The 24,798-nt window shown below is 36.3% G+C and overlaps 1 protein-coding gene across 2 annotated transcripts in view; it reads right to left on the reverse strand.

Moving 5' to 3' along the window:
- ITGA2 (integrin subunit alpha 2) overlaps nt 1-24,798 on the reverse strand; it is a 106,611-nt gene that overhangs the window by 28,289 nt on the left and 53,524 nt on the right. For both annotated transcript variants that reach the window (XM_023210557.3, XM_023210558.3), the window contains 13 exons: nt 22,566-22,675; nt 21,573-21,664; nt 18,213-18,327; nt 17,921-18,048; nt 15,101-15,249; nt 11,265-11,415; nt 10,804-10,969; nt 8,539-8,615; nt 6,636-6,774; nt 5,602-5,747; nt 3,720-3,863; nt 1,513-1,716; nt 634-770 (listed from right to left, as the gene is read on the reverse strand). In XM_023210557.3, coding sequence (XP_023066325.2) covers nt 634-770; nt 1,513-1,716; nt 3,720-3,863; nt 5,602-5,747; nt 6,636-6,774; nt 8,539-8,615; nt 10,804-10,969; nt 11,265-11,415; nt 15,101-15,249; nt 17,921-18,048; nt 18,213-18,327; nt 21,573-21,664; nt 22,566-22,675 — 1,758 coding nt within the window. The remainder of the gene's footprint in view (nt 1-633; nt 771-1,512; nt 1,717-3,719; nt 3,864-5,601; nt 5,748-6,635; nt 6,775-8,538; nt 8,616-10,803; nt 10,970-11,264; nt 11,416-15,100; nt 15,250-17,920; nt 18,049-18,212; nt 18,328-21,572; nt 21,665-22,565; nt 22,676-24,798) is intronic.

Here is a 24,798-nt window from a genome sequence, read left to right on the forward strand (position 1 = left end):
TCAAATATTTGGACTTTAAAGCACATTTTTTGACAGAGACAAATGAATGGAGATTCTTGATTGAATAATCAACTTTCTGATTCTATTCCCTTGCCAGTTCAATATATTTATTTTTGACTTTGAATCACATGACCTTCATATTGTTCTACCTGAATCTTCAATTCCTATGGAAGTCAATGAGAGGTCAGCTAAACCTAAATAATGGCTTATTGTTTGTGACTAATAATTTTAAAATACACCTTTGAGTCACATAGAAGTTACACGTTTCTTGTGCTGTCTGAATTTTCAGTATTCTGAATGCACTCTCATGAGGCTTCCCTTCTGTATGCTGAGATAAGGCTATTTATTGGAAGATAACATTCAGAAATAGCCTGGATACCATTTTCAGAAATTTATGTTTTATATGCACTGTTTTTACTCACCATATGAGGAGAGAAATGTATTTCTAATGGTGAGCAAATATATCTATTTTTCGCACTTGGAAAAACACATTTATTCCTTTAGGCAAACTATGATACATCAATTTCCTATAGTCTTATAGAATGCATGTGGCATTTCTATAATATCAGTACAGACATGTTCTGCTTTCTTAGCAGGTAATTTGTAGTTTGTGTCTGGCTCTTCTTGACTCACCAGAGTTGAACCACTTGTCCAAAGGCACCAATGGACACATCGGTGATGGAATCCCCATTTAAATCTCCATAGCCATCCAAGGACCTCCCAAAGTACTGGAGATGGCTCCTAAAGGCGCCATCGGATCCCAAGATTTTCTAAAAGAGCAAGTTTGACACGAAATTATGGTACACAACAGCTGAACCAGAAAATGGCAGCCTCTGCATTTCATGATTATATTTTCTATGTAGTCATTTTCCAGATTGTAAACACAATCTGGAATAAACATTCTCCACAAATTCTAAAGATTCGTTTTTTAATCACGTCTTATTATCTGATCTCTGTATCACTCTTACAGCCACATTTTCATCAAGGGGACAGCATACATCTTTAATAAAAATCATAAACCAGTGAAAAGATCAGTGGGCTGGGAGCAAATTGAGGCAAGTTCAGGTACAGGGTTCTGTTCCTAGTTCTTTTCCCTCAGGTCTTACTTCAAAATTGACTGCTCAGTGAGGCCTCATTAGTCACCCCTTCAACCACCTCATACTCCTATTTCTGAAATTTTATTTCCTATTTTAATTTCATTTGCTTTTAAAAAATTTTTCTTTATTACTATCTGGAACACTTGGTCTTATCTACTTCTTTTTTTTTTTTTCATTTGTCTCCTCCAATATAATATAAGGCACACAAAGATCAGAATTGTGTCTGTCCTGTTCTTATAGCATCCTCAGAGTCTAGAACAGTGCTTGGCACATAGTGGAGGCTCATTTAACATTTGTTGAGTGAAATAATGAAGTTAGAAAATAAGAGGGATGGACTGCATGGTTTACATGACGCTTTCTACGTCTAATGTGGTAAGACCTACAAATAAATACGTCACGGCAGCTCCTGGATTACCTGGGAATACTTCGTGCGGACAGTGCCCTGATGACCATTATAAATGTATACAGCTCCAGAATTCTGATTTTCTAGTGGTGAACCAACAATCACATCGTTAAAGCCATCCATGTTGATGTCTGAAAGAGCTGCAATTGCAGAACCAAATCGAGCGTTTTCAATGCCCTCGGGGCCTTCAAGAAATTGGTGCTGACTCAAAATGCCCTTGCAAAGGGGGAACAAAAGGTTGATTAAAGCAAACCTTACAACTTGTATAATTAAAATTCAGAGCAGCTGGGTGTGGTGAGGCATGCCTGTAATCCCAAAGATTCCAGAGGCTGAGGCAGAAGGAGTACTTGAAGCCAGGTATTTGAGACCTACTTAAGCAATAGCGAAACCCTGTCTCTACAAAACATTTTTGTAAAAGGTTAGCCAGGAGTGGTGGCACACACCTGTAGTCCTAGCTCTCAGGAGGCTGAAGTGGGAGGATCGGTTGAGCCCAGGAATTAGAGGCTGCAGTGAGCTATGATCATACCCCTGCATAGCCCTGCACTCCAGCCTGGGTGACAGAGCAAGACCCCATCCATTTAAAAAAGTGAAAAACATATGATAAAAAAGAAAATAAATTTCAGAGCAATCGATGACCAAACTAATTTTTTAATGTTAAAAATGGATAGAATTTTAAACCTGAACTATTTATGATCAGAATTATAAATAAGAATTTCAGTAAGGTCATAAATATCTGCTCCTAAACCAAGGTGAAAGGAGACAATTCTCTTTCCTGTAGCTGAACAGCATCAATTTCTTGGTCTCATTTTTCTCTCAATAACACGAACTTCACCTATTTCCAACCTTTTGATTTAAAATTTTTCTGGTGAAAACTACTAATATCTTGAATGAAATTAAAGCAGACACAGAACAAAATAAAACACAATATCTTAATTTAGGCTTTCTGTAAAAATGACCAAATAGTGACATAATTATAATGGTACAGGAAGTCAAAAATGAGATTAATATCTCCATTATTAAAAACACTAAATAATTCTGTGTGAAGGAAAAGACATTTCCTTGTAAAACACAGTTTTTTTTTTCCTTAGATTTCATAATAAAGTATGGAAATATTTCATGACTTCACAAGAAAGCAATGTTTCTCAACCCATGAAACTGGGTCAGTGTTGATTCTTTCTCCTTTATTATAATCTTACAAAAATTGTTACTGAGTTTGACATGGTATTAAAAGATCTTTTCATTTTCAACAATTAATGACAATTCAGTATATCTCACAAGTAAGAAATATTTAAAGAATGGGGGATTTGTCAGTTTTTCAAACAAGCAAATAGGTCCAGCCTTTGTGGATACTCAATTATACTTTCTTTATATGCATAAATGCTTTAGAATTGTTTTAATTAATTACTTCTGTTAAGAGGTTAATTTTTACATAAATATCAGTACATCAGGTACGACAAAATATCACAACACTTAACCATAATATTTACTACTTTAACATCAGCTTCTCTTTTCCATCCTTTCCCTTCTGTTGTCGTATAATTTTCTGTGTCAATCTGTGCCTTTAATTTGGTTTTCTTTTTTTATTTAGAGGAGTTAATTATATTTGTATACATGGATTTAGAGAGTTCAGTCTACAAATTGGAAATATTATGCTTTTCCTTGTTCACGTATGGTGTTTTTTTGTGGAAGGACTTGAAACTTCAAGAGTTGGACACATGCCTAAATGTTACACTAAGCAATGACACTTCCTGACAAACTAATGTAGGAAGCATCTGGGATCACATGGAATTTACAATGTGCCTGGTACAACTTGTGTTTTTCACTGTCAACTGATAACAAGATAGCATTGCCCTGTTATTTCTGTCTTTATAGAAAAAATTACATGTGATACTAGAGAAATACACAAATGTTTGTGTGTATGCATATTTCAATAAACAATGTACACTTATAATGATTTTATTTGCATGAGACTATATATTCAAAGACCTCTCATGGAAAATGGCAGTACACTATACATTCAACTCTAGTTTTTCCCATTAATGTAATTTTTAAAATCATAACTTAACGGGGACATCCTCAAAAATGATGAAATGTAAACCATACTATCTGTGCAAATTATCATGCAATAATAATAAATTTTTCTTTCCAAATGCAGGTTAAATTGTCAATACTAAAGCAAATTAAATTAAACTGTTAGTTTAATGATTTTTTTTTTTTACCTTTTTGATAGTAAACAGGTAGACTCTTCCTTCCTCTTTCTTTAGGTCATTCATGTACATTGGTGCACCTACCAAGAGCACATCTGTAATGGTGTCTTTATCCACATCAACTGAACACAGCACGCTACCGAAATAGGAGCCAATCTGGAGCAATAAAACATGTTAGCCTTAGAATTCCTAGGATTCGCATACTTCTAATATTACACTGAACATTTACTTGCTCATTCAATACACAAAAATTGAGTGTTTACTATTTGCAAAGTGCTAGGAATATGAAGACAGACAGCATAGTCCCTTCCCGCAGGTTCTAACACCATCTAACACCTGGTTCTTAAATCTTAGTGTGCACAAGTATCTCCAAGAAAATGCCTTTGAAATACAGATCCCTGAGACCCATTTCTAGAGATTCTGATGTAATGTCTAGGATGTGATCCAGAACACAGCAATTTAAATTAGCATTCCAGGTGTTTCTGACGCCAGGGGGTCAAAGACATACTTATAAGGCAAACCTTTCATAGGTATGTGAGGTCTGTTGTAGTGAAAGGCAGGAGAGGTAGAGGCAGGGAGAATAAATAATTAAGCTTCTATAGTAAAATAAATTGTAATAGAGGAAAGTTCCAAATGCTGAGTGATCAGAGAGGAGGAGAGTCAGGAAGGCTTAGAAAGTTAAAATATCATTTGAATTGCAAAGTAAGAAGGACATGGAGTTTTCTAGGCGGAGGGAAGTGGTGAAGCACATATGATGATGTAAGTGTACAAGGCATGATATGAGACAGGTAAGCAGTTGCTGGATAGATTGGGACAGGAGGGCTAGGTGGAGATAAATTAAAATAAGAAAAGCTGAGACTCTGAACATTCATCTCATTCAACAGCATTCAATGCATGCCTATGTGAACACTTTTTAAAGATTTAGAAATGACTAAGAAATGATTCCTTTCATAACACTATCACTGTTATTTTCTAAATTAAAAAGGAACTTCTTTAAAATATCAAAAGAGAGAGAAAAGTATGTGACCATAGCTAATTTATGGTCATGGAAGTCAAGAGCTCAGGTCTTCTTACTCCTAGAAAATCCATAGCAATAGCAGGATCACACTTAATCTAAGAGAAGAGAAATCTTTGTAAGTTTCTCCAGCTCAAAGAAGGAAACCACTTTTTGTTGGTTGCCAGGGATTAGTGATGCTCATTTTAAATGTGTGTCAAGCCCCTGGGTCAAAACTGTTTAGTAAGGAAACAGGAAGCAATCAGCTGACCTTTGCCCTAGCAACAGATCTTTGCTGTAGTGGGCCATAACTGGGATTCATCGTAGGGTCTAACTACCGAACTGTCACCCATCAGCTGAAAGTGGCAGAGAAGATAATTGCTTTACTGTTAGAATCTTCAAAACTAAAAGGACATTTTGACAGGTCCAGATGCAGAAGTTCAGTCTTTATAATGTTATGTTGCTCCCTTCTTCTGATTATTTCCTCTCCAAATCCTTGTTTCTGGTGTGTGCTTACCTACAAAGCAGTGGTTAGGTGCCTGCCATCACAACTAAATAATGACCACGCCTTATGAATCCAAGGAGTCAAAAACATGAAGGAGATGTAATCCAACAGGACAACCTCTGAGTCCAGAAAGGACTGAGTTTTAATGACAGCTCAATCCATGGACACTGTGTGACCTTAGAAAGCTAGCTAAATTCCCAGTCAGTTGTCAAAAGGGAGGGTTGTCTTCTTGGTATTGTTGTGACGATTTAAGGAATACACTAATAAACTCAGATTACAGAGCCAATCACAGAGTAGGCACTCAGGTCATGTTGGTTTCCACTTCTGCTCACCCGACTCCCCACCTGCCCAGTTGCCCATAAAATTAATTTCACCTGCTGAACAGTGAGATTTACCTGGTCACCTCGGTGAGCCTGAATAACTGTGACATTGCCATCCTCATTCACGCTGTACAGCACTATCTGGCCGGTGTAATTCGCCCGAGGAGCACCAGCAACAAAGTGAGTGCTTTCTCCAGTAGAAATTGCAGCCACAGAGTAACCTAAAAGGTAAGGAGCATCAGAGTGATTACCATTGAATATCTGAGCAAAACAAGGTTAAAATCAGTTAGTAAAGGTGACCAGAGATCCTTTTGTGTTAGATGTGATGCAAAGTTTCTCGCGCTCCTGAATACATCACTGAAGACATGTCTTCCTTTTTCTAAGATGAATTACTCCTGTCCTTTGACCTGAAGCACTTCCCTGTGTAGATGGGACTTCTACCTATAAAACTGCCTCTAGATTCCAGGTTGTTCTCATTGGCCACCTGTGAACTTGGTATTCCACAAATATTTCTGGAACGAATGAATAAATGTATTTACAAGGTAGTGTTGCACAGTAGAAAGAACACAGGTCTTGGAAACAGTCCGAGGTTTGAATTCTGGATTTGCCACTTACTAGGTTGTTGAACTTTAGACAAGTTAATCTTGCTATCTCTCAAAGGCAAAACATCCCTGAAAGACTGGTTGGACAGATTTAAATGTTTATGTAGACAGACTAGCCAGCTCAGGAACTGTCCCATAGTAAGTCTGCAAAATCAGTGGCTGCTTATTATAAGAACAAGAAGACTAAGAGCTCTAAAACAATATAAGACTATCACTTACTATATTTACTTTTGGGAACTATTTCCATTTTGGAGGAACACAATCATGTTCCAGGAATTACAACCACTTGACCAGTCAGAAGAAACTGGTGAGTATAATACAGTACTCTAATAAGTAGTTATGCCTTTAGGGCCGACTGGCAGAGACAACATATATATGTGTAATAAATATGAAAATTAGATGACAGACAGTTCAAGGGTTTTGCTGAACTCACTCTGAGATTCAACAAAGAGCTGGTTTAAAGCAAGGGAACTTAAGTTTGCCGAGCCAATTATTACTATGCCTTACCTAAATATGAACTGTGATTTCTGTCCTGCAGAATTTGGTCAAAGGCCTGTTTAGGAAAGATCAAATGGCCATGAGATGTCTTCTGGACAATGGTCCCACTCCAGCCAAAAGCTCCCACTGCACCCAGCATCAGGATATCCTAAAATAATTGAAAAATGAAGATCATTAAAACAAACCATCTTTAAAGCCTAAGAATGCAGGGTAGGCAAAACATTGAAATAAATTGTTTAGATTTATTAAAAATATATGAACATATATTGATATATCTCTGAATTGTCTTAATATATTTGTGCTAGAGAACAAGCCTTCCCATTGGCTGTGTTATTTTGAACTTTATTTAGTATGACATGTTATACAGACAAACCTTTGTAATAACCTATAGTATAGGACAGGTACATAGCCATTTTCAAATGTCCCGTTCACAGGCATATATTTGCCAATGGTAAACCCTTACGACCTTTAGAAAGGAGTCAGAAGTGGGCCTCTCACTCCACATATTTATAAGGAAAGCTCACAGCCAGATATGAGACATGCTTGAGAAACAGGAAGTACTGACACAGGAGAGACGGAGATGCTGCTGCTATCCCAGACACATCTTGGGAGGCCCTCTTCCGACTTGCTCTATTTTCAGCTTTCTTCCTCTCTCTTCCTGACCCCTTCTCAAATGTTCCTGTATATTCACATATTCCATCTATTTGATAATAGCACAGCTACAAGAGGCACCTATAGCTGTGACATTCAATCTATTGGAAGGAAAATAACCATTTGTCAGCCCTGTGGGGAGGGCAAAGGAGGAAGCCTACTCTGAATTGACTTGAAACCCAATCTAAACAGTCAAAGCTACAAATCATCACAGAAGGCAGATTTGGTGAGGATGAGATACACTATTTTTAATTTTTTATTCTTCCGTCTTAGAACATACCAAAGATATGATATTGGACTAAAAAATACAAGCCATGAAAAATAGCAAGTAAGGAAAAGATGTGTTCCACTTTGAAGATAAGAGACCATGAAGTTATGTGAATGACAGTAGTATTGATGGACTTTAAATTTGGGGTGCATGAAAGGACGTTAGGGTATGTACAAAAACCTCATGGGATTGTGCGCAAAATTCTCCATGCATAGATTCATTTATATTTTTTTCTGAGAGAAAGATCCATAACTTCTATGAGTATATCTAAGGATTGATGATCGAGAAAAAGTCAGCTCCTTTAATTCTAGACAGAAAACAAGCTGTTCTTGGTCCTCTGACCTGCCGATGAAATCCTCTGACTTCCTGTTGTTCCTTAAATATTTCCCAGGATCTCTTTCTCTTTTTCTTTTTTCCCTCCTTTCACTATCTCTCATCTCCTGACTCAAATTAGAATCAGGGGCCCAAGAGGTGGATGTTTGTGAGAGATGGAAATGAACTTCCCTGAGCTGAAAAGAGTGTCGTACTCCAATCCCATGTCACATTTTTCCTACCTCCTTATTTTTTCAACTCTTTTCTATCTGCTCTTAGAAAAAGATACTATGACAACTCAGAATTTGACCATGACAGTGATGACAACAGTGAATGTTTTAACAAACATTTCCAGTAGTTAAAAATTGATTCAAAGACAATTCCTGCAGGAATAATACCTTAAGTTAATATACTGTCTGTGCCCTGGAGTACGCAAAGACTTTCTTGTATACTATCAGCTTTCCCCCATATAAGATCCCTGTGAAACAGGGAAGGGAAAGACATTGTTAACCTTCACATTTTAGAGGTAAATCAGCAGCATAAAGAAACTCAATGACCGTGACTAGGAATCAGAAGGGCTGATCCCTAGATGGCTGTCTTCCCACTTAATGTAAAAGGTTACTGTGTCTGGAAGTGTTATGCCAAATGACAACATGGCTTGAAGCTATCTGATATACACACATTTTGAGGAGAGTAATCTGCGCTGAATCCCACTTGTGACATTTCCATCTGAAAGTTGTCTCCTCCTTGAACAGTACCTGGAACATTCAGTTTAAAAAATTTTATTACTGTCAGTAATTTTAAATCAAGTTTTCAAACACAGGCAGACATGTATGTACATACACGCCTACAAACACAAATACACACTGTTCCAACACTCACCCCAAAATACTGAGCTTGTGTATTCTGGGAAGAAGAAATTACTAAGAAAGTGTTCTAGCAGGTTATAGAAAGAACAGTATTTCCAAGGTAGTGTTCATAGTTGGCATTAATCTTAATTGAACACTGATGTATTTAGCAGAATATGCATGGCGTTCTTGATACCAAAGGACACTCAACAAAGGGTATAAGGTAAGGTGAAAACTGAGATGATAATTTTTTAAAAATTTGATCATTACTAACTAAGAAACTAACTGAAATTTTAGCTTTGAAATATTGGTACTGATAATGTGCACCTATCTCAGATGCAGGTGGAATAGCTGGGCAATTGATCTGTAGTGAAGACTGCTGGGAGATAATTGAGTTAGCTATTAGGAATCAGAAATCCTATTCAAGACTGAGTAGGAGTTTTACCAATTGGGAAGTTTGTTCTGGTTCTGTATACGTGCTTGCCTCTGTCACTGACACTATAAGATCCAATTGGTGGCCGGGCGCGGTGGCTCAAGCCTGTAATCCCAGCACTTTGGGAGGCCGAGACGGGCGGATCACGAGGTCAGGAAATCGAGACCATCCTGGCTAACACGGTGAAACCCCGTCTCTACTAAAAAATACAAAAAAATAGCCGGGCGAGTTGGCGGCCGCCTGTAGTCCCAGCTACTCGGGAGGCTGAGGCAGGAGAATGGCGTAAACCCGGGAGGTTGGAGCTTGCAGTGAACTGAGATCCGGCCACTGCACTCCAGCTTGGGCGGCAGAGCGAGACTCTGTCTCAAAAAAAAAAAAAAAAAAAAAAAGATCCAATTGGTACTTATTTTCCATACAGTATGATCAAAATGGTTACATTTCACTAATCTTCACAAAAAGGAAGCTAAATTACTGGACTGACACTTTAACATAGAAAAGAAGACCAACTGTACTGTACAATGTAGTCTTATTTAGAAGATAAAATAATTTACACAGGATGAGTAGAGATAATTTTTAATAAAATAGAATAATGCTTCCCAAAGTCCATAATAGCAGATAATGATCAAAATCATTTCTAGCTAGCTTGTAGACTGCAATTGTTCTCATTCATTCCATTACAAACAAATACAATTATCAGTGTGGATAGCCCAGTGATTTTGTGTTATCTCAGGGCACATTGGATTTAAATGGTTATTTAAACAACTTTGAAGCACCATGGGATACTGAAGAAGCAATAAAGCTTTTTGAGTAATTCCAGTGGATAATCAAATCAATATTTGACTATATGAATGAATAATTTATGCAATACCTTTAGACCCAGACTCTAAGGATGTACCTGATACATAGGATTCCAATAACATATGTTCTTTATTGCAAAGAGTTATTTGGGTTAACCATCAAGAACTAGGATTTGGGTCATGTGTGTTTTTTTTTCTTTTAACCCGCTGTGAAGTGTGTGCTGGTTCCCCACACAGTGAGCTCCTGAACATGTGATCTTTCTGCACTAACTAGATTTTCCAAGGCCACCTAAGTAAATTATTTTAGGTCCTATTTTAAATAAAATGTTTCCTCAAAAACTGAACTATTAAAAATATTTGCTGTATTTTTCTAATTTTAAAAATATATATGCTTACTGTACACAAATTCAAGAATTTTAGTACTTACATAACACAGTGTAAAAAGATAAAACTATTTATGATTCTAATAGATATGAATACAGCATCCCCTAAAAGTCATAACAATTTATCATTCTATCAACAGTGTATGAGCTTCTTTTCTTCCTGATAATCTCTCCAAGATTAAACATTATTATTCTCTGTCATCTTTCAGGCAAAACATAATGTTGGTTTAATTTATATTTTTTAATACTTACTGAAAGTATTTAGAAATACACTTTGTAAATTGGGAATCTTTTCTTATGTTTATCAGTCATTTGTATTTTATCACTTATAAACTATTCATGTTTTTCATCCATTTTTCTTACTAATTGTAGGAGCTCTTTTTATACAAGGTATACAAGTTAACATTGATAAAGCAACTAAGTGATAATAAACAACTATTTAAACATTTTGAAAGAAAATTCTTGAAAGGAATTTTTTTTTTTACCTTCAATGCTGAAAATTTGTTCTCCTAATGTCCCAGCCTTTTCTAGTAGAGCTGCTTCATCAGACACATTGAAAAAGTATCTTTCTGTTGGAATACTAGCGATTGCTTTTATTTCTTTTATTAAATTTTTAGTATCAAGGGCATTTCTGTTTAAGTACCCAAGAACCTTGAAAATAGAGGAAGAGAATGTACAGTCATTATTGCTGTAAGTTTTCCCTATGAGTACATTCCAGTCTATTTTGAACACAATAGCCCTTCTGGAGAAGCAAATCAAGCAACATTTCCATAACCCTTTATTTAGTAGACAGTATTGAAAACTATCAAGAAGCAGAGATAGAGTAAGAACTTTCTTTTATATTCAACTATGAACAGCCAATGGGAAAGTGCAGCCTTGAGAAGTGATGCTACAAAGGAAGATTTACCCAATAGCTGCAAGACAAATAAAAAGAAAAGCCACTTACCGCTATGCCAAACCTCAGGATATTGTCATGGTTGCATTGATCAATCACAGCTTTCAACATTGAACCATCATGTGATTCACCATCAGTTACAACTACCATTACTTTGGTAGCACTTCGTCTTCCACCAGAAGCTGCTGAATAAGCATATTTTCTGTGGCAGATAAAATTAAAGACTTGTTATCAAAATACGAAGTTAATATGAGAACCTCTGGTTTAAAATAGAAACATGAAACTAGTTCTTTAAACAGAATATATTGTAACTCTATATTAACTCTGGCAACATATTTAATGTTCCATTTGTAGCTTGTAGAGAAATATATACAAATGTAAGTCTTTCTTGACATTAAAAAGTGTCTTGTATGTCAGGGCATATGTGTGTATATGTGTGCATGTATTTATCCCAGTATTCCTTAGAATTATTTTCTTCTAAGAAAGTTGAATTAATCAGTACCAATCAATAGAGCAAAGATATTTCTGTTATAAATTGTATTCATTAGGCTTGTGTTTACTTTTTCAATACTTATTTTTTTTTAAGTAATAGATATCCACAATAAAAAAAAAAAAAATCAGAGTATTTGGAAAGGTATAAACCAAATGTGACACTAAACCCCTCTCCATAGGTAAGCACTATTATGAGTTTCTTGCATTTCCTTCTAGAAAATTTTTATTTAGATGTAATATAGGTACAAGCATAGTCTACCCCTTAAACTTTTACTCAAATGAAGGCACATTCTGTTTTAAAAATTGTTTTATTTCCATAGGTTTTTTGGGAACAGGTGGTATTTGGTTACACATAAATCAGTACTTTAGTGGTGATTTATGAGATTTGCACCCATCACCTGAGCAGAATACACTGAACCCAATTTGTAGTCTTTTATCCCTCACCCCCTTCCCACCATTTCCCCGAGTCCCCAGAGTCCACGGTATCATTCTTATGCCTTTGCATCAAATGAGGGCATATTCTAAACAGTTGTTTTTCACTCTGATGGAGACCTTTCCATATCAGCACATATATGAAGGTCTCATTATTTTTTTTAAATGGCTGCATAATATTTATTTAGAGGACCATATGAAGGAAGACTGGTTTATTTAACTGGTTCTCCATTATTGGGTGTTTAGGCCATTTTGAGTTTTACAAGTAAGGCTGTGATAAATATCTCTGTGTATATATCTTGGCATACTTTTTCAAATCGGATATAATCTTAGCAGTAAAATTACTGGGGCACAGGATACACACATTTCCAATTTTAAGAGATAATATCAAATACATTGTCTTTAAAACTGAGCATATCATTTTATTTCCTAAAATCTTTTTTTTGTATTCTATAATGTAGACTATAGAAACGTAGAAAACTTCTGTATTTTTCGGCTAAATTTGAATTACATTATTCACACCAGATCCTTTTTGAGTGTCACATACTCTTTATGACACACTGTAAATTTCATGTATGATTCTAAGGTTTTTGAGGACATAAACTGTGTCTCATTTAGTTTTAATTACCCGCAGTGCTTAAAACAATAAACTGCAACTGTAGTTATTGAACGAAATGAGGTGAATGAAAACATGGCAATATTTACTGAAATAATTTCAGATTATCTTCAATGTTTTAAAGAAGAGACGAGAGAGAGAGAAGAAATATAGAGGCAATTACATTCTAGGAGGGATGAGTAAAAAGTTGGGTGATTCTCCTAGCACTGGGTAGACTAAATCCTGTTAGCTTGGGAAATAGTGGGAAGAGGGAGATAGACAAAGGCACAAGGGAGAAAACCAAAGTTTTGAAAGATGATGAAAGCCAGGCAAGTCCTTCCTTAAGGGACAGTGGCCATTGTCCTGGAGAACAAAGCTCACCAGGGCCCCAGGCTCCAGACAGGGAAAAATACCACTCCCACCTTCCCTGCTGAAAACCAGGGCCCATTGCAGTTTCTAACTCCAGGAAGGCCATTTTTCATCTCAACGTCTTTGTCCTTCTAGTCCAGTTTGCTGGATCGGGAAGGGCACTTCACCTAAAGGCAGCTGACCTGCTGACTATCCAGTAGCTTATGAGATGGCTTGGCCCAAAAAACCTTTATTGTCCCTGAATAGAGACAGTAATGATGAACTAAACCAATCATATCTTCTCTTGTGGGGAATCCGCTTTTGAGACATTTAGGATTGTCACCAGTTGATGGAAGCTGCAACTGAAATATACATACAGAAGAAGAAGACAGATAAAATAGGAAATGCAGAAATAGAAATGACAGGATGTGGCCACTGACCAGATGTGTGATGTAAGGAAGAGTGGAAAGAATAAAGGAAACCAAAGTTTTAGTTCGAATGACTGGGCAAGAGACAGTGGTACAAATCAAAATGGCAAGTTCATGAGGAGTGGTGGGGAAAAGAACAAGGCCAGTGTGGGAGGGATTGAATTTGATAAGTGAGCGAACACTCCAAATAAGAATATTCAGCATCAGCTAGATGCCAGTGTAAGTTTTGGGAGAAAGTGTAGGGCTGACAACATAGCAATGAGATAATCGACACAGTGCTGCTGCTGATGCCATGACAGTGGACAGAATTCCTACAGGAGAAGGGCAGTAAAGAAGAGAGGGCTCTGTTTAGTGACGAAAAATAGGAAAAGGAGCTAGTGAAGAGGCAGAAGAATTTGGCAGGAGTTCGAGAAGTGTGTGGTGTCATGGCAACTTGGTTAGGAATAGCAGAGTATGTTCATCATTATCATATGTTCAGAGGAGCCAGAAAGGATGAGGTTTGAGGTGGAACCACGGGGATGGGGGATGAAGAGGGTCATGCTTATTTAGTGGCAGAACTGTAGGTTTCAAGGAAATGGAGGGAGGAAATAGAGCTGCTTTTTTCAAAAAGAATTATGGTGGTGAAAAGAAGGAATGCACAAGACAAAGAGTGAGAATAGGTTTAAGGGAAGGCAAGCTTGTTGTTCTCATTAATTTGTTTAACAACTGGAGTGTGTTTAGCATTTTTGTGACGGTATCTAGTTTGCAGGGACATGGATGAAGCTGGAAACCTCAGCAATCAAACACAAGAACAGAAAACCAAACACTGCATGTTCTCACTCATAAGTGGGAGCTGAACAATGAGAACATATTGAACAGTGAGAACACAGGGAGGGGAACATCATATTCCGGGGCCTGTTGAGGGGTGGGAGACTATGAAAGGAACAGCATTAGGAGAAATACCTAATGTAGATGACGGGTTGATAGGTGCAGCAACTCACCATGACATGTGTATACCTATGTAATGAACCTGCACATTCTGCACATGTACCCTAGAACGTAAAGTATAATAAAAACATATTAAAGCATAGAGTGAAGACAAAGGTCAGTGGATCTGAGAAAATAGAGAAATTGAGATAAGAATCAAGAGAGTGCTGTATAGTTATAATTTCATATTTCCCACTGATTGTAATAAGTGTAATAAACTTAAACTCATATGTTTAGATTCTGTGGCCTTTGTTAATTTGCACCAAGTGGTCCATGAGCTCAATTTGTCTGGATCTCTGATGAATCTTAACAAATTATGACAGATTGCCCCATTTCCTACTGTTTTAATCTAAGGTCTTCTCATTTCATTTATTTCATATAAATTCATATAAAAATCATGTAATATCTTATAAATATCCTAAAATCAAACATTTAACTTTCCCAACTGCCTTCTCAAAGTATTCAAGACATAGAATGCTCTTATGTTTTTTTCTTTATTAGTTCTGATTTAAGTTAGGTACCAGGTATATTATTTCTCTTTGTCTTTTCCTTACTTTTTCTTATTTATCACATAAATATAACGTTTTACATTATGAAAACATTGGCCTATTAGCCCCAAAACTTACCTTGCATATTGAATTGCTCCGAATGTGTTTGTGAGGTCCCCACCATATTGGGATGTCTGGGATGTTGCTACAATCATTTCTTCTTTGGTTTTATATGTGTTCAAGTTAAACACAACTCTTGGATTATTGGCATACTGAATTAACCCCACCTTCAAAAGAGGAGACATTTATTAATGGGCTGTCATTACATTATAAATAATTTCTACTTAACCAATACCATGAAAATCAAAAGTACATTTAGACATGGGCCAATAGCTTAAAGGCGTCACTTCCAACTTTGTTCTTGACAGTTACTTTTCTTTCAGTGGAATAATTTCTTCTCGTTAGAGGCCATCAGCGTACAACAGCGGTACTATTGCCAAGAAAGATGATGTCCTGCAGTGTATAATTTGATTCCCAAGACTAATATTTGTAGTTTTTAATACTGCCCTATAATATTTTAATATGGATGACTATTAGAACATTGTTTTTAACAGGAAGATTAAACTTGATTTAAATAAACATTCTAATTACCAATGGACAGAAGCTCACAAACAACCACAAGCAATCACAGATGAAGAGTAACATGTCATTGAAGGACAGTAACTATGTAATAAATAATTAGAATTGAATACAACAAAAACCAATGTGCTCCTAATCAGTGTAGTCAATTGAGGTCTCTTTATTGTGCTGGATTTCCTCTATTATGGACTTCAGCAACTCTGGGAGGAAGATGCTATATGTGCATGTGGGGCAGGGAGTTTCTGGCTTCCAGAGAAAATGCCACTGGAAAGCATCTTATTTGAAAGCACTGAAAGAAAGAATTTCTGAACAAGATGTTTGATCTCTAATCCTAGAGATCAACAAGGTCACACCCTTCTGTTAATGTCTTTGTTTGTAAACATTGTGATCGTCCTCTAAGCCTAGGAGATGGGCTTTCCGCAACAGGAGTGGCAATGAGGGATCAGTGTAAGAGGCTCTCTGAAATACAGGTCAGTATGTAAGGAGGTGGAAGGAGCAAGCACTGGATTTCTGAGTTCCATCTGCTGCGTTTTGCCAAGGGGACAGTCAGCCAAGGGGACAGACAGACAGACTGGGAAGATAGTGAGAAATATAATATTCCTTGACCCGTTTCTCTAGGGATGTAAGGCTTGAGAGGGAGGAAAGAATAAAAAATAACTGAGAATTTCAGAGTCTAATATGAGAGGAAGATGATAGTAATCCCATGACAGAGCCCCAGGACTTCTGTGTGAAACAGAAGAAGAAAGATGTAAAGAAATGTGGTAGATTAGGATTTACAGGAAGGTCAAATTTAGGCTGTAAGAAAAGAGACTGAGTTAAACCACTTCTAGAGAGGAATCAGATGCACTGTGGTAGGAAGACACAAAAGAGCAAGACTGTGAATTCTATATAGGAGGCTATTAAATAAAATTAGTCACATTATGAGGGTAACTCATTTAGAAACAGAGGAAATAAGAAGATACATATGAAAACTTATAAGGGGCTATAAGAGTAGTGCTTTCTGGAAACCAGTGCTATATGTAGTTTTATTTAGCAGAATGTCCTGGAAAATGCCCACAGGGAAATTTCCAAGGCTTCTGTGGGTATTGAGATATTCTTGGTACTGAAAAGCAGTTTCAATGGGGGAAAACATATAACAACATGATAGTGAACAGGAAAGCAGAGAAGCAAATTTCAATAAAGATAGCTGGAAAGCATTTAGGGAAAAATACATCAACAATTTGTATTAGATGTTGGACATTGGAGTATCAGATGTAATCCACGAACATACACTGGTAACGGTGAACTGGTGCAGGTTGACACTGGTTCAGTATACTGCTACAACCAGAATGGCTCAGGAAATGGCAGATTCAATCAGAAAGGGGGGGGGGGGGAAACACTAAAACCGGAAATTGAACTTAAAAATAATACTATTGAGCTTTAGTTGCCTACTTCAAGAAGACATAAAAGCAAATTAAAGACTTCTTAAAATATAAAGAGCTATATAAAATTATTGAAAAGACCTTTTCTGTAGGCAAAAGGACAAGCTAAACTGGAATATGATAAATAACTATAAAACATTATCATAAATGGTAGAACTATGCTTAGTGACTTATTTATACAAATTTCGGAATTCAATACTTGTTTTACCAGCAAGGAATAAACAAAAGAAATTAATTATTAGTCCAAATGGGCATAAAAATACATACTGAATTTTAAAATGTAATGCATGGGTTAGAAGGGAAAGACAGGAAACTAAAGGAACATTAAAATGTTATATCCCGGCCGGGTGTGGTGGCTCATGCTTCTCATGCTTGTAATCCCAGCCCTTTGAGAGGCGGAGGCGGGTGGACTACCTGAGGTCAGGAGTTCCAGACCATCCTGGCCAACATGGTGAAATTCTGTCTCCACTAAAAATACAAAAATTAGCTGGGTATGGTGGCAGGAGCCTGTAATACCAGCTACTCAGGAGGCTGAGGCAAAAGAATTGCTTGAATCCAGGAGGCGGAGGTTGCAGTGAGCCTAAATTATGCCATTGCACTCCAGCCTGGATGACAAGAGCAAGACTCAGTCTTAAAAAAAAAAAAAAAGTTATATCCCATACCTTTAATCTTTAATGCTTGTGTCAGAAATAGAACTCTAAGGTCAAAAGACCAGTACTGGGAAAAGCCACAGGTAGAACAACCCCAATGTAGTACAAGTTTCAATTAACTTCAAAAATTACCATTAAATGCATTTAAAATGGGGATTCGGCAAATATAAAAATTAAGACTTTATATCTAACAATTTTTTTTCAGAAAGAAAGTCATAAGTTAGTTTATGCATTTCTGCTGTCCATACCTGTGTCTTTGTGGGGCCTATATCCAGGCCTTGTACAAATTTTTCCAAAAAATTCTTCACTGCATCCCAAGGATAAATACTATTTGATTCATCACATACAACCACAACATCTATGAGGGAAGGGCAGGCTACACAGGAAAAGAGAAAGAAGCAGATTTCCAAAGGTAAGTCACATTTCACAGCCATATAAAAATGAGACTTAAGGAGGGTTTGGGTGCCACTAGTTGATAACCTCTTCCCCCTCTTTTAACTGTAAGGCATTGCTCAGACCTTCTGCACATTAATAACTTACGCTGAGCTGCAGGTGAGAAGCTGGCTGAGAGCTGAAAATCGGGACTGATGTCAGAACACACACCTGTTGTGTAATACTGATTCCCACACTGCTGTGCCCACAGAGGACCACATGTCTTCAAAGAAATGAGAAAACAATCAATGGAAACATATGAATAATGCTAACTTCTACCTCTCCATTATGGAGCTCAGAAATCATCTCTACTCTTTTCCAAGATACTAATAATTGTCAACTCAAAACCAAATGAGTCAGTAATGCATTTGGGGCAAGCAGAAGTGATGGAGAAGGCAGCAGATGCTCTGTGCCCAGTGGCAAGCCTTGTGAGAGGAGGAGTGCTGGGACTGTTGGGAGCAGGTGTCAGCGAAGGGAGGAGTCTGTGAGGTCTCCCAACAAGCTAGATAAAACAGGTGCTTTCCTTCCAGAGAACACCAAGGAGGAGAACGCATGCAAGTTCACTTTTTGTCTCTCAGTTACCTGGGCCTCAGGTGCTTCATCTGTAAAATGAGGATAACCACACATTCTATCTTTTAATATTGCTGTAAAGATTAAACGGGTCTATAGATATAAAACACTTAGAACAATGCCAGGTAAATAGCAAATGCCATATAATATTGTTAGCTAGCATCATTATCACTGTTCTTGTTGAACATTAGTTTTCTTCAGTTCCTTCCATTCATAGTACTCAGAAGAAACCATAAACCTAATGGCAGTAACCCTTGAAGAGGGCTTGGGGTCAGGTATAGACATCATGGTGAATGAAGAACTCATGCCTATGTATAGACCACTGTGTTTTCTGCCTGCCCACTGGTGTGAAATAGGCTGTGTTGCCAGATTCCCTAATTTATAAAGGAGAGTTGAGAGGGCACATTTTGTGTGAAAATTCAGTTTGAAATTACTCCATATGATAAGCAAACACAAATGAGGTTCACTGACTACCAGTTTCTAACCTTGCCCACTTCCTAATTAACTGCAGTCACTAATTCTGAATGGTACTTGTCTTCTTGCTCACATTATACCTGCTCCAATCCTTAATATCTCCATTAATGCAATCCCAATTCTCTCCTTTTCAGGAGTCCTTGAATGCCAAGAACTCCTGATTAAATCACGATTAAATGACACAGGAAACATTAGATTAAATAACTTTAAAATTGAGAGATGAAAAAGGAGACAAGTGCAAAAGATAATCTAATTAAGATCCTAAAAAATGCCTACAGAATGTAGCATTATATAAAGTTGTGAATCAGTTATTAAAACTGAACAGAAGAGTATGGGCTTGCAAGAAGTAATTGGAAAAATAAAAGGAAACTTATTTGACCCAGTTTAACTGTCAAAGGGGAAGCAGCTTTGGCCATATTTCATGTGCAATGAACAAGGCATAGTTTTCTCCCTATAAAACTGATTTATTTTGCCAATTAATTAGAAGAAAGTCATTATTAATGTCTTTGGTTTGTTTACCAAATAACAGATACCAATCATTGGTTTCTATATCCCCATTCCTAAGCTTTTTAAAATCACTTTGAAAAAGAACTCATGAAATATTCAAAAAAATTTTTTTTTGTTTTAAAAGCAATGGAAAACAGCATTAAGAAGTTGAAATTAAAATATGCCAATTGTAAGTGCCAGAACTACATTCCTACTTTAAGCCCAGAACTTAAGAAAGTTCAAAAAAATGTGATGATTGTCAGTCTTTTCCACATAATTCTTAAGAGTATCTTATGATTTTGACCTTTTAAGTATGTAAAGGAAACTTTGGGTTTTTTCTTTTTTTTCTTTCTCTCCCTCTCTCTCTTTCTGCCTCTCTGCTTGCTACCTGGAATGTTAATTAATCTCTCAAATTCTCTGGTTTTTTAACTTTTATTTTTTACTTTATCTGGAGTTATAGATTAAAAATTTTGAGGCCCATTCTGTAATCTCTAAGTATCAGTATGTTCTTTCTTTACATTTTTGCAACCTTAAAATCAAACAAACAAAAAGATTAAAGAAACCTTATTGTAAAGACTTTGGAATATCATAAACCATAAAGATCCCTTGCAATATTCACTTATGCACTGATCTTAACACGTATCACAAGCAATATCTAATTCACTTACTGGCAGCACAGTCATCAGAATAATAATATCCATTAGTAAAAATAGAATGACATTGTTCAAAATTGATTACATTTTTAGAATAATACAGTTATAAAACATAGGATTTTTAAGGAAGCGTGCCAATGGTTTAGATAAAACTGATATAAAGTTGAATGACGCTAAGACTTTTTTTTTTTCTTTTTCTTTTTTTTGAGTGGCACGATCTTGGCTCACTACAACCTTTGCCTCCTGGGTTCCAGTGATTCTCCTGCCTCAGCCTCCCGAGTAGCTGGGATTACAGGCGTGTGCCACCACTCCTGGCTGACTTTTGCATTTTTAGGAGAGACAGGGTTTCACCATGTTGGCCAGGCTGGTCTTGAGATGCTGACCACAAGTGATCCACACCTCAGCCTCCCACATTGCTGGGATTACAGCCATGAGCCACCGTACCCGACCTCTTTAAGACAATTTTAACAGGGTTATACATACATACGCATACCTATGTGAGTCAACGGACATTTCAAATAAGATTGTGTTTTTTTTTTTTAAGCTTCTTTTTTTGGTGTGTGATGTTTTTCCCTTTTATTATACAGTCAAATCCTTTCAACAATTTGCTATTTTTTTTTAATTAGCTTTAAACTCAGAAATTTTTCCATCCTTCAGAAAATTTCCATTTTTCTCTATGTTTTTATATTAACTTTCAATTCATTTGACAGTGTATTTGGATATGTAAATATTAATCAATTAATTGTTCCAAAAGCACTTGTTAAATAAGGCATTCTATTTCACTGATTAGTGATGTCTTTTTACTCTTTTCATAACTAAATGAACGTGAACACTGATATGATATGAGAGACTGTTCCGTGCCTCAAATAACACCAGATTACTCAACAATTACAGGAAATGTTTAAAAACCAAAAATACTTTTTAGCTTTGAAACCTACTTTTAAAATTAGCAGTACGTATCTTGACTGATCCTACAGGAAGTAGAAATGAGATTTGGAATTCTGCTGTTATCAACAAATACTCAGCACACTTTTCAAGGGGAAAGAATCAGGATTCTTTTTGTTCCCTTTTCTTCAAAACATTCAGTAGCAGTGGTTTCGCTGAATATCCTAAAAAGTCTACACATCAACATTATTTTGAATATTCAACACTGGATAGCCAAATAAATAGCATAATTTATCAATAAGCAAGTTCTAAGCATCTAAACCCCCAGACTGGGAGGGATGGTGACGGAGATCTACATACTTTCTTGAGAGGATTAATGATTTGTAAAGTAAACACTCACGAGAAACCCTCCAGTTCCCATGTTCCTTGTGAGGGTCAAGCCGAGGCTCATGTTGGTTTTCATTTCAGTAACATTTGGAATGCTTGTTGAAGCTTTCAAAGGGAAAACAATTTTTTAAAGTGATTAAATATTTCTCATTTACTTAAAGATATTTAAAAAAAAAAAAAACAGGCACACCCATGTTTTCGTGTAGCATTGAATTTAGTGTCAATATAGGTACCTGAGTTATATAATGAAGTGTGGAGAAATGCAATGCCTTCAGTGATCTGGTAACTCACATTAATGTGTGAGGCTGCAGAGCATAAGGCAATAAGGAGTGGGCTCTAAAGAGGATATGACTTATAGATGTTTAATTATTATTATTATTTTTTACAATTTTCTGGCCAAACAAAACACATTTGAGGACACCATTTTTTTCCTATCTTTTGAAAGTCATAGTAGCTCTGTCTAATGCCTTTTTTTTTCTAGGTCAGTAAGAATATCCTTGAAGTGTTATCAAAGAATGCCCTATGATAGAATCTGGCTCAAAGCAATAGTGGATGAATGTTGAAAGGAAATTAGACTAGCCATATAATATACTAAATAAATCTCTCCACCTCCTGTCTTCCACTGACCTAGGGCATCAACCACTGTATCCATTCTTGAGTTATGTTTCCAAGCTTAATGGTTTATTTTGCAAAGAGGAGAGAAAGAAATATGGATGGTTTCGGACTTCTGCAAGTAATCATCAAAATTATTGTAAATGTTAATGGAAACCAGTCCATGGTCTGGAGGTAAACGGTCCAGGAGGCAGCACATTTTCCACACTTCTCGTTAAGTTAAGTCTCCAAACTGTTTTGGAAATTTGGATACAATTGTGCCCCATATTTCTAAAGACATAAGGGCAAAAAAAGCTGCCTATATTTCTTTAAGACAGAACAATGATTGTTTTGATGTTATTTTTCCATTGAGTCTAACACAAATCACTTGCTTCACAAGTAAATTTAAACTTACTTTGCAAATTTAGTTTTTCACATGTGGCAGTGGATAGGTCAACAGGACACTTATACACATCTCCCATTCGGTTCTCAGGAAAGCCACTCCAGGGTGAACCAACCAGTAACCTAGAAAGAGACTTTTTTTATTAGACACAAAGTGTTAAGTGTAGTTTCTTAAAGATACACCTGATCACAAACAGTGAAAAACACATTTAAATTTCAATGTGAATAGTTTATATTTGTTCAGCTACGATTTGACCTGCTTCATTTCTGCTTAGCTGATCAAGAGCCTTGATCAATGTCTGTAATACTGCTGCTTTGCCACACACCCTAGAAGGTCTCTTTAAAGCAATGCCATCCAATAGAAATATAATGCAAGCCAAGAATATGAGCCACACGTATAATTTCAAATTTTCTAGTAGCCAGCCACATTAAGAACATAAAAAGCAACAGGTGAAATTAATTTTAAAAATATATTTTATTTAACTCAGTATATCCAAACTAGCATGCAATCAAAACTAGCATGCAATATCAAAATCAGTAATGAGATATTTGACATTCCTTTTTCCTAAGTCTTTGAACTTCAGTGTAGATTTTATACTTAAGAGCACATCTCAATATGGAAAAGTAACATCTCAACTGCTCAGTACTCACATGTGACTCATGGCTACATATTGTTCAGCACAGCTCTAAAGAATGAAACAAAATTAAAATCAAGAACAACAACTAGCCTTTGTTCAGTGTGTTCTATGCCCTGAGCATTTTCATATGTTGACTCATTTACAGAACAGATATCTTATTTAAGTGGCTTTATGCTAACTTCTTTATAAGGGGATACTTAGCAAAAATATAGAACAAATATGTTATGAGCTATCTTTATGTGTAACAAGGTGCATATGTCTAGAATACAGGATGAGATTGGTGTTTACATCCTTCCTTTGGTTAGTTTCACTTCCTTCAGAACTTCACCTAGAGACTATGGGTTTTCCTGAAGAAGAACTAACCTGACACTTGGAACCACAGAAGATTACACAGAAAGAGCCCAGGTATCAGTTTGATCTTTAGAAACTGCAGCAGCATTCAATTAACATAGAAGCACATGTGCTTCCATTTTTTTTCATGTCAATATTGGGAAGGATTAAAATATCAAAGAAACTAAAATTCTTTCTTGAACCTTCTGTATATATATTTTATAATTATCATTAAACAACATATGCCCCATGTTGAGGTACAGTAGATACAAAAGGATTAAAGCAGACTGCTGTCTTCTAAATCTAGTAAAACTAGATATATGTGACAAGTAAAATAAAAATTCAAATGACCTGGAATATATGATCTAGTTTACCAGTAGAAGAAACATTAAAATGGTCCAAGGTTACAAAAATGGACACCAAAGGATGAAGGTTTTAACCTGAAGTGTTAGCAGACAGAATAGCATGAACAATCAGCGAAAAAGGAAAATATAGATTATTTTGAAAGTTAATAGTTCAGTAATAAGTTCTCTCCTCGTACAGCTTATAAAATTATTCTCAAACTAATATAGAGCATTCTAAGATACTTTAATTCAGTTAGCCTTAATGTTAGAGTTGAAAGATTTTTTCTTCTCATGAGTTAATAATTTAGCATAATTTACCTTTTAAAATATTACCATAGTTAGGTTTACAATAATACCAGGCAGATGAGTTAAGGCTTTTGAAAAAGATAGAAATTTGAATGTTGGATGTTAGTAAGTCCCAATAGTCACTTCAATGAAGGGAGGGAACCAGTGCAGAATTGGAATGCGTGTTTGAACATATCTGATGTCTTTCAAATTCATGATAGCGCAGAAGAAATTAGGAATCTTATAGAGCCTGTACTGAGAAAATTGTCTTCCAGAGCCTTGATTTTCTCCATCTGCACAGGTCTTCATTTCGTAGTAGTACTACACAGCATTAACTCTGATTTTGCATGCTGGACATAAAGTATAAAAAGGAAAGAATCTGACTCTGTCTTCTCTAATCCTGTCTTTTTCTATGCGTCTTCCTAAAACCACATTTCAGTCATATCGAATTTAGCTCCTCCTTCAAATCAGAGTCTCCGTTGCTTCTAAACCTTCATACGTGCTGTTTTCTGCCTGGCAATGTTTACTCATTAGTTAGAGCTCCTGTTTGACACCATTTCTTCTGGGAAGTCCCCCGGCTCTTTTAACTCTAGGTAACCCTAAGTACCTTCATAGCCTCTGACCTTTTCCGCATCCCATTTAAAAAATA

This window comes from Piliocolobus tephrosceles, chromosome 4, assembly GCF_002776525.5.
Source record: "Piliocolobus tephrosceles isolate RC106 chromosome 4, ASM277652v3, whole genome shotgun sequence".
Classification (NCBI taxonomy): Eukaryota; Metazoa; Chordata; class Mammalia; order Primates; family Cercopithecidae; genus Piliocolobus; species Piliocolobus tephrosceles.